This window comes from Lynx rufus, unplaced genomic scaffold (genome assembly GCF_022079265.1).
Source record: "Lynx rufus isolate CCGP_SWC_20201006 ecotype Redwood Valley unplaced genomic scaffold, mLynRuf1.p SCAF_24, whole genome shotgun sequence".
NCBI classification, from domain to species: Eukaryota; Metazoa; Chordata; class Mammalia; order Carnivora; family Felidae; genus Lynx; species Lynx rufus.
In genome coordinates this window covers 11,103,843-11,114,231 of record NW_025814839.1, presented here as the reverse complement: position 1 = coordinate 11,114,231, position 10,389 = coordinate 11,103,843, and the positions used below count along the sequence as shown (strand labels likewise).

Below are 10,389 nucleotides of genomic sequence, written 5' to 3'. Positions count from 1 at the left end.
ATCCCCAACCCCCACTCTCAAGAGGGGGGAGAAAAAGGTGACCTCCCTGCTTTTGCCTTTGTTGTTACCTCCATTTGAAATGCTCCCCCTTTTCCCGCCTGGTCCTTGCCTGTTCATTTTTCCAGGACCCTGTTGGGGTCACCTCAAGAAGTTTCTTGAGCCTTGCCCTCCTTCCCTCCCAAAGTACAGTTGCGCAGTTACCCCATTGGGTTTCTAGAGCATTAAAGAAAGAGGGTTCAGGGGCACCTGGGTGGCTCAGTCGGTTGAGCATCCGACTTCAGCTCAGGTCACGATCTCGCAGTCCGTGAGTTTGAGCCCCGCGTCAGGCTCTGGGCTGATGGCTCAGAGCCTGGAGCCTGTTTCCGATTCTGTGTCTCTCTCTCTCTCTGCCCCTCCCCCGTTCATGCTCTGTCTCTCTCTGTCTCAAAAATAAATAAACGTCAAAAAAAAAAAATTAAAAAAAAAAAAAAGAAAGAGGGTTCAGAACTGGATGGACGGGATTTGATTACTGGCCTGGTCATGCCAGGTGACCTTGGGCTAGTTACATGAAATCTCCGAGCTTCAGGATCCTCCTCTTTCAAAAGAAATAATAGTGTGCAGATCAGAGGGTTGTGGGAATTGGGTGAGTCAATGCCTTGTAAAATGCTTCCTACAGAAATGCTTATTGTATAGTTACTGTTCATAAATACTATTTTCCCAAGGGGAAGCAAATGGAAGAATACTCTTTATTTTCTGTAGAAAGACGTTATTGTATCAAGCCAGACTTGGCTTCTGTAGATTCTTTTTGAAAGACAGATACACACAAAGGAAATGTGGCTCTGGAGAAGATCCATGGGAGTCTAGTTAAAGGAGTACTCAAATAGGAGACCAAGGTTTAGCCTATTGATAGCAGCTGATAACTGCTTACCATACGTGCCTCCGGTACTGGGCTATGAGCTTCAGATGCATCACTACCTTTTTAGGTTTTCATTAACAACCTAATGAGGTAGCTACTAGCATCCTGATTTATAAAGATATTGAAGATTAACCACTTGCCCAAATTCACATAACTAGTAAACAGCAAAACAGGGATGGAAATCCAAGTCTGTCTATATACTAAGAGTTTCGGAGTTTCGATTCCATGCTATAATTCCTTTTCTAATAAAAAACCCACTGTCCTTTCTTGGACGAGTTTCTTTTTTTTTTCTTCATGAAGTAGAATTTATGTTTTGTGACATCAAAAATTAAAAAATCTGGATCTCAGAGCACCCATCTTTAATTTCAACAAGGATAATGTATCCGGAATCAACTTTTATATTTGGTGGCAACCTCTGCTATTCCTAGGAGTGGAGTAACTGACTCATCCTGGTTTTAGCACTGAAAGTCCTGCATCCCAGGAAACCCCCTCAATACTGGGCGATATGGGACAGTTGGTCACCCTGCTTAGAGGAGTGTTGAATTTCCTAATGGTCCTTAAAGCGATCCTCTCAGGAAAAGTCTGACATTCACTGAAGACTGATTCTTATGCGTGGCCAAGCATTTCTTGTGGGGTTAACTCTTACTAAGTGAGCAAACGTGTTGTAAGATATTTCGCATAGCGCTTGGGATATAGTGTGCTTAATAAATTCTATTATTTAAGAGAGAGGTGAGTGAAAGAGCGGACCTAGGCTGGCCGACTCCATTTTGTTCTGTGTCCTCCATCTTGAGTGTCCCCGACATGGCCCCCTTTCCAGGAAAACTGCAGAAATTCCCGCTCAAACTTCAGACCACGCCTCCTTGAGTAACTTCCCGCTCACCTGTTCAAACTTCCCGTTCAAACCATGCCCGGCAACCTGCGCATCGGGACTCTGAACCTACCCCAGCCAATCGGCTAAGGGAACGACCATTACCCCCACCAACTGTCCCTAGATCCCTATAAAAACTTTGTGCTTTTTGAAACTCGTGCTCTCTCTCCGGCATCTCATCGCTGCGTCAGTGCAGGTAGGGGATTGAGCTCAAGCTAGCTCAAAGGCTCTTAGCTTTTGCATTGGACTCGGCTCCCTGGTGGTCTTTGGGGATCACAAATTCTGGGCATAACATTTGGGGGCTCATCCGGAGTCCCCAAGACCCCCGACCCGGAGAGCCTGACTGGCCATGGTTAGTGACTGTTCCCTGTTTCTTCTGTGTGAGCTCATTTCTGAAATTCTGGTAGTGCCCGGCACTGTCTAAGTGGACACATGGGAGGACCACGGGCCGGGAGTTTCGGAAGACGTTCCGATACTCCCTTCTGGAGGGACGTGGATTCCCCTCAAAGATCTGAGACGAGGCGGGTCACTCCCGCCAGTCGGTGTGAGGCCGTCGTCTAGCTTTCAGTTTTGCTTCCACGGAGTTGGAAGACTGTTTCTAGGGGCCCTCTGTTTGTCTGTTTCTGTGTTTCTCTGTTTTGTTCTGTGGACTTACTGGACGGACGTTATGGGACAGACTCAGACTACTCCTCTATTGATCACTTTAAGGATGTCAGGGGAAGAGCTAACAACCTCAGTGTGGAAGTCCGAAAGCGTCGGTGGCAGGTTTTTTGTTCTAGCGAGTGGCCAGCTTTCAATGTCGGATGGCCGCCAGAGGGAACCTTCCACCTCCCTACCATCCACCGAGTCAGGGGTATCATCTCTTGGCCTAAGACGGGCCATCCTGATCAGCTCCCTTACATTATCACTTGGCAGGACCTTGTAGAAGACCCACCCTCTTGGCTTAAGCCCTTCCTAGCTCCACGCCCTCCGGAGCTGAAACCCATTCTTGCTTTGCAGGGGACAGAGAAGAAGGAGAACAAGAAAAGTCTTACCCAGCCTTCAGTACCCCTCTACCGTGTCCTACAAGGGGGGACTGAAGAAGAATTAATTTTTCCTCCCCCGTATAACCCCCCTAGGATGCTGGAAGAACACCATCCTCCCCCTCCGGGGGAGGCAGACACTGTTCCAAGAGCGGGAGGCGGAAATGCTCCAGTGGGAAGCCTGCCCTTTACCAGACAAAGGGCTCAGGGGGAGCAATCCGCCTCCGACTCCACTACTCTGCCCCTGCGAGCCACCAGACCCCCAGACGTGGAGGGGAATCAGCCCCATCACTATTGGCCTTTTGCCACTAGTGGCCTCTACAATTGGAAAGCTCAGAATCCTAAGTTTTCTGAGAAACCGGTAGGGCTTATTGATTTATTAGACTCTGTTCTTTTTACTCATCAGCCCACGTGGGACAATTGCCAGCAGCTTTTGCAGGTCCTGTTTACGACTGAGGAGAGAGAAAGAATCCTCAATGAGGCCCGAAAACTAGTTCCGGGCACAGACGGGAATCCCACCACCAACCAGGCTCAGATAGATGCCTCCTTCCCCTTAACTCGGCCCAAGTGGGATTTCAACACGGCAGAAGGTAAGGAGAGGCTCCGGGTCTACCTCCAGACTCTAATGGGGGGTCTCCGAATGGCTGCTAGGAAGCCAACCAATTTGGCCAAGGTAGGAAATGTGCAACAGGAAAAAGATGAATCTCCGGCTGCCTTTTTAGAATGGATCATGGAGGCATTCCGTACCTATACCCCCATGGATCCAGAGGCTCCGGAAAGCAAGGCAGCTGTTATCATGGCCTTCGTAAACCAATCGGCCATAGACATTAGAAGAGAATTACAGAAAATAGATAGACTAGGAGAAAAAAAGTCTGCAGGACTTACTGGTGGTAGCCAAAAAGGTATATAATAACCGGGAGCCTCCTGAGGATAAGCAGGCTCGTGCCATGGCGGCTGCCAGCAGTAAGCAGACTCGAGACCTGGCCAGAATACTACTAGCTACCACTGCTGACTCCCCCGAGGAATGAGACCGCTGTCTCCGGCAGCTGGCAGACGACTCAAGAGGAGGTAAAGGAACCACCAAGGTGGGGAAGCAGGGGCTGCAGAAAGATCAGTGCGCATACTGCAAGGAGATAGGGCATTGGGCCCAAGATTGTCCGAAAAAGGCCGGCGGGAAGGGAAGCAAGACTGATCGAGTAAAAGTCTTAGAGCTAGATGAACTGAGTGATTAGGGCAGTTGGGGTTCGGACCCTCTCCCTGAGCCCAGGGTAACTCTTAAAGTGGAGGGGACCCCTGTTGACTTCCTTGTCAACACTGGAGCGCAACATTCGGTCCTCCGCACCCCACAAGGAAAACTAGCCAGCAAGAAGTCCTGGGTACAAGGGGCAACTGGTATGAGCCAGTATTCATGGACTACCCGAAGAACGGTAGATTTGGGGACGAGACAGGTATCCCACTCCTTTATGGTAATACCAGAATGCCCCCACCCGCTGTTAGGATGGGACTTACTGACCCGATTGGAGCTCAGATAACTTCCAGACAAGGGGGGGCCTCGGGTCACCGATGGCAAGGGCCACCCCATTCAGGTCCTGACCATGAAACTAGAGGATGAATACCGCCTCCAGGAGGCGCTCCCGAGAGAGGATAATATAGACAGATGGCTACAAGAATTCCCCTCGGTTTGGGCAGAGACGGGGGGGGGGGAGGGGGGGGGGATAGGACTAGCCACTCACAGGACCCTGGTCCTGGTAGAGCTGAAGCCAGGAGAAGGTCCGGTAAGGATCAAACAATACCCCATGTCTCAGGAGGCCCGGAAGGGGATCCAGCCACACATCTGGAGACTACAAAGCCTACGGGTACTAGTTCCTTGCCAGTCTGCCTGGAACACCCCCCTACTGCTGGTCAAAAAGCGTCACACAAATGACTATCCACGTACAAGGTACAAGACCAGGTACAAGACCTCCAGGTACAAGACCTCCAGGAAGTAAATAAGAGGGTCACAGACATACACCCAACTGTTCCCAACCCATATAGTCTCTTGAGCTCCTTGGCGCCCTCCAGGGTCTGGTATACTGTACTAGATTTAAAGGACGCCTTCTTCAGTCTGCCACTGGCACCCCAAAGCCAACCCTGTTCGCCTTCGAGTGGCATGATCCGGAGGAGGGCTACAGCGGGCAACTCACCTGGATATGGCTGCCTCAGGGGTTCAAAAATTCGCCCATCATCTTCGACGAGGCACTACATGAGGACCTGGACACGAGTACAGAAAGGAGCACCCTGGCCTCACCCTCCTACAGTATGTAGATGACATCCTGATTGCTGCCGACACGGCCAAGGACTGTGAGCAAGGGACCCAGGACCTGCTGGCTACCCTGGGGGCCTTGGGGTACCAGGCATCCGTGAAGGAGGCTCAGATATGCAGGGAGAGGGTAAGTTACCTGGGATACATCCTGGAGGGTGGACAGCGGCGGTTATCAGATGCCAGAAAAGAAACTGTCCTGAAGATCCCTACTCCCACCTCCCGAATGGAAGTAAGGGAATTCCTAGGATTGGCCGGCTACTGTTGCCTCTGGGTTCCGGGTTTTGCTGAGATCGCCAGGCCCCTATATGAAGCTACCAAAGAGGGGAAAACATTTGAATGGACTGAAAAAGAAGAAACTGCCTTTAATCAGTTAAAAAAGGCCCTCCTAAGTGCCCCAGCCCTGGGCCTGCCAGACATTATGAAGCTCATCCACCTCTTTGTAGACGAACACAAGGAAATAGCAAAAGGGGTTCTAACTCAAGCCTTAGGGCCCTGGAACTGCCCGGTGGCTTACCTGTCCAAGAAGCTAGACCCAGTGGCTGCTGGCTGGCCACCATGCCTAAGAATTATTGTGGCAACAGCACTCCTAGTCAAGGACGCAGACAAACTGACCCTACGACAGGAGATCTGGATCACGACCCCACACACCACTGAAGGGGTCCTGAAACAGCCTCCTGATAGATGGATGAGCAACATACTTATGACTCATTACTAGAGCCTCCTACTCAACCCTCCACAGGTGCGGTTCCACCCCAGTGTGGCCCTCAATCCTGCAACCCTGCTGCCCGACCCTGACCTAGATGCCCCACTACATGACTGTGCAGGGATCCTGGAGCAAGTACATGGATTCCGGACGGATCTGACCGACCGGCCCCTCCCCGATGCCGAGGCTACTTGGTTCACTGATGGCAGCAGCTTTGTGCGAGACGGACACAGGTATGCGGGTGCAGTGGTGGTCACCGAAACGGACACCGTATGGGCAGAGGCTCTACCCTCCGGAACACCAGACCAGCGAGCAGAGCTCATCGCCCTCACCAAGACGCTGATGCTGGGAGCTGAAAAATGGCTTAACATCTACACAGATAGCCGTTATGTGTTTGCCACAGCTCAGATTCATGGGGTAATTTATCAGGAGAGGGGGTTACTGACAGCAGAAGGATGGACTATAAAAAATAAGCAGGAGATACTTGACCTGCTTACGGCCTTATGGCTTCCTGCCAAGCTGGCCATTATCCACGGCCAAGGGCACCAGAAAACTGATAACCCGGTAGCTAGAGGTAATCGAAAGGCTGACCAGGCAGCCAAGGCAGTAGCCCTTACTTCAGTCCCCACCATGACTATACAACTCCCGGACCCGGGAGACCCAGTTTTACCAGACCAGCCCAAATACTCCCAGGAGGAGTTACAGTGGATCAAGAAACTCCCATGGCCCAGGAGATAAAGGGATGGTGGTATACACCTAACAAGGAGCTCGTGCTGCCAGGCCGGCTCGGAGTCTCACTATTAGAGCACATGCATCGGTCTACTCACATGGGGGCCTGAAAATTAAAAGACTTAATCCGACATGCCAGAATCAAGATTCACCAACAGGACACCAAAATAGAGCAAGTTGTACCTGCCTGCAAGACCTGCCAACTCACCAACGCGAGAGCCACATCAAATAAAAAAGGAACCAGGCTCAGAGGCACCAGACCGGGATCCCAATGGGAGGTCGACTTCACTGAAGTTAAACCAGGAAAGTATGGTTATAAATATCTTTTAGTATTTACAGACACCTTCTCTGGCTGGGTGGAGGCATACCCAACCAAGCATGAAACAGCTCAGATGGTAGCTAAGAAGCTACTAGAAGACATCTTACCCAGGTATGGTTTTCCTGCCATGGTAGGATCAGACAGTGGACCAGCTTGTATCTCGCAGGTAACACAGGCTGTAGCCAAGGCTGTGGGGGCAAACTGGAAATTACGTTGTGCTTATAGGCCCCAGAGCTCAGGACAGGTAGAAAGAATGAATAGAACCCTAAAAGAGACCCTTACCAAATTAACCATGGAGACTGGCGGGGACTGGGTGACTCTCCTACCTAATACCCTTTACCGGGTTAGGAACACTCCTTACACCCTGGGTTTTACTCCCTATGAGATCATGTTTGGCAGGCCACCCCCTATTATTCCCAACCTTCGAGCTGAACTTCTTGCTGAGTTTAAAGATCAAGAACTTTTTCTTTCCTTGAGAGGGTTCCAGAGGGCGCACGAGGACATTTGGCCGCGCCTCCATGCCATCTACAAGGCCGGCCCAACCCCGACACCTCATCAGTACAGGCCAGGAGACTGGGTCTACGTCAAGAGGCACCGCCAAGAGACCCTCGAGCCATGCTGGGAGGGACCCTACATCGTGGTGCTGACAACCCCCACTTCTCTCAAAGTAGACGGCTTCGCAACCTGGGTCCATCACACCCACGTTCGGCCAGTGGACCCCTGCTCAATCCGGAAGGACTTCGTCACGCAATGGGCTGTCAATCGGGACCAACACAACCTGCTCAAGCTCAAGCTACAGCGCATTCAACCCACCTAATATTGGTAACTCTCTTAGCTCTGCTTGTCACTGCTCATACTGTTGAGAGTCCCCAAGTCCCCCAAAACATCACCTGGCAGATCATAGACACCAGCTCGGGGACAATACTTAATCAGACTTCCCAGAGCCACCCCAGGGACACTTGGTTCCCAGAACTTTGCGTAGACCTCCAAACTCTGCTCCCCTTGTCACCATATGCCCCCGGATTCCATGCACAGAACCTTTATTTCTATGTCTGCCCCAGCCAGTCTCGCTCGAACACATGTGGGGACGCGGCTGACTACTTTTGCGCCTCCTGGTCATGTGTTTCAACGGGGCACATCTGGTGGACCCCACCACACACCGGAGATCTCATCGTGGTAAAGCGGCCCAGTGGCCCCCGACCGCCATATGCCTGGGGGTGCGGTAATCCCATAGTTATATCCTTTACAAGCCAAGGTAAAAAAACAAGAGGATGGGAGAGTGGAAAAACCTGGGGACTCAGGATATACGACTGGGTTAGGCTGGGAGCCAAGGACAAGGGAACGTTATTTACCCTCCGAATGCAAGCAACTCCCCTTGCCCAGCAGTCCCCCATGGGGGTAGGACCCAACTAGTTACCTGACCTGCCCCCGCCTGGACGGCCACGCCCAGAAACACCCAGGCCCCGGCCACACGGCCCTCCACATCCCCTGTCCCTACTGGAGTGTCATCCGCATCTCCTGCCCCGGGTGACAACTTACTATCTGATACAGACCCCCTGTGGAGCACGTTTGTCAGAGCATACCAGGTACTAAACACTTCTAGGCCCAACCTGACCAAGTCCTGTTGGCTCTGTCTAGATGTCCGGCTCCCATATTACGAAGGTATTGCCATTAAAGGCAATTATACAACAGCCTCCAACTCTGGCTCCTGCAGATGGCAGCAGGCTACTGCAAGACTAACCCTCCAGGGAGTAACAGGGCAGGGCACTTGCATAGGCCACGTGCCCCCCGGGCAGTCACATCTCTGTAGTGAAACCCTAACAGTCCCCAGGGAGACAGTGTATCTACTTCCCCCCAAAAATGCATGATGGGCCTGTTCCAGCAGCCTCGCTCCCTGCGTCCACTCCCAAGTCCTTAACTCCTCGAAGGAAGGCTTCTGCGTACTCATGCAGTTGATCCCCAAGCTGGTGTACCATTCGGGGGAAGAAATACTTAACAGGTTAGGCTCTACTAACTCCCGAAGTAAAAGAGAGCCCATTACAACCCTAACTCTGGCTGCGCTCTTGAGACTGGGATTAGCGGAGGTAGGGACCAGAATATCCTCACTCGTCATCCAGGACAAAAACTACAGAACCCTAAGGGCAGCCATTGACTTAGACATAGAAAGAATTGAGAAATCAATTTCTCATTTACAGAAATCCCTTACTTCCTTATCAGAAGTAGTACTCCAAAACAGAAGGGGATTAGACTTATTATTCATGCAGCAAGGAGGACTATGTGCAGCCCTAGGGGAAGAATGTTACTTCTGTGTTGATCACTTGGGAGTCGTAAAAGAATCTATGGCCCTCACAAGGGAAGGGCTGCTAAAACGAAAGTTAGAGAGAGAACAATCTCAGTCCTGGTACAAGTCTTTGTTCAACTGGTCTCCCTAGTTAACTACCCTCATCTCGGCCTTTGCCGGACCCCTCGCCATCCTGCTCCTACTAGTAACCCTCGGACCCTGTATCATCAACAGGCTGGTCCAGTTTGTCAGGGACCACGTGGGGGCTGTCCAACTAATGGTCCTCCGTGCTCAGTACAAGCCCTAATAACAGAAGAGGACAAAATAGAAATGCAGCCGGTCCCATGATTGGGTCCGTAAGCTACATGACAAGGGGGGAATGAAAGAGCGGACCTAGGCCGGCCGACTCCATTTTGTTCTATGTCCTCCATCTTGAGTGACTATGTCCCTGACATGGCCCCCTTTCCGGGGAAAACCGCAGAAAAATTCCCGCTCAAACCTTAGACCATACCTCCTCCCCTTGAGTAACTTCCCGCCCACCCGTTCAAACTTCCCGTTCAAACCACGCCCGGCAACCTGCGCATCAGGACTCTGAACCTTCCCCAGCCAATCGGCTAAGGACACGACCATCACCCCACCAACTGCCCTTAGATCCCTATAAAACCTTTGTGCTTTTGAAACTCACGCTCTCTCTCCGGCATCTCACCGCTGTGTCGGTGCAGGTAGGGGATTGAGCTCGAGCTAGCTCGAATAAAGGCTCTTTGCTTTTGCATCGGACTTGGCTCCCTGGTGGTCTTTAGGGATCATGAATTCTGGGCATAACAGTGAGAGATACTCAATTTACGACAGTATAAAAGAAATATGAGTTTGTGGGAAGGAGGTTTCAAGTGTTATGTACTTGTTTGCCTTTGTGACTTCTATTTCCTAAAACTGATAGCAGAGCCATGGAAGCATTTGAGGAAAGTCATGCCCAAAGCTGGGCTTATGTGGTCAGAAGCCTATAACCAGGGCGGTGACAAACTGATAGCACCCACCAGTTGGTTTGTTATTCCAACAGAGGACACTTATGGTGGATTAGGACTGCCATGCTGGTAAAAAGCAAAAGACGGAAAGTGAAGAGACATGAGAAGCATCAGCTTCAGGAAATGCCAAGTTCCTCTTGGGACAAATTTTTGGGGAAGAATTCCAGCTCAGGAAGAACTATGAATAAAATGAACATTCCTAAGGTCCTGAAGACTTGGTTTCATGAATTGTGTCAGCATTAGGTGGT

The 10,389-nt window shown here is 51.0% G+C and overlaps 1 protein-coding gene across 1 annotated transcript; it reads left to right on the top strand.

The window, feature by feature from the left end:
• Positions 1–3,732: 3,732 nt before the first annotated feature.
• On the top strand, positions 3,733–7,655 carry LOC124518492 (uncharacterized). The gene is given in 9 exon segments (XM_047088504.1): positions 3,733–3,748; positions 3,832–3,853; positions 4,023–4,711; positions 4,744–4,914; positions 4,917–5,038; positions 5,041–5,079; positions 5,827–6,207; positions 6,310–6,364; positions 7,318–7,655. Coding segments are annotated over 9 exon segments (1,833 nt in total).
• Positions 7,656–10,389: the final 2,734 nt, after the last annotated feature.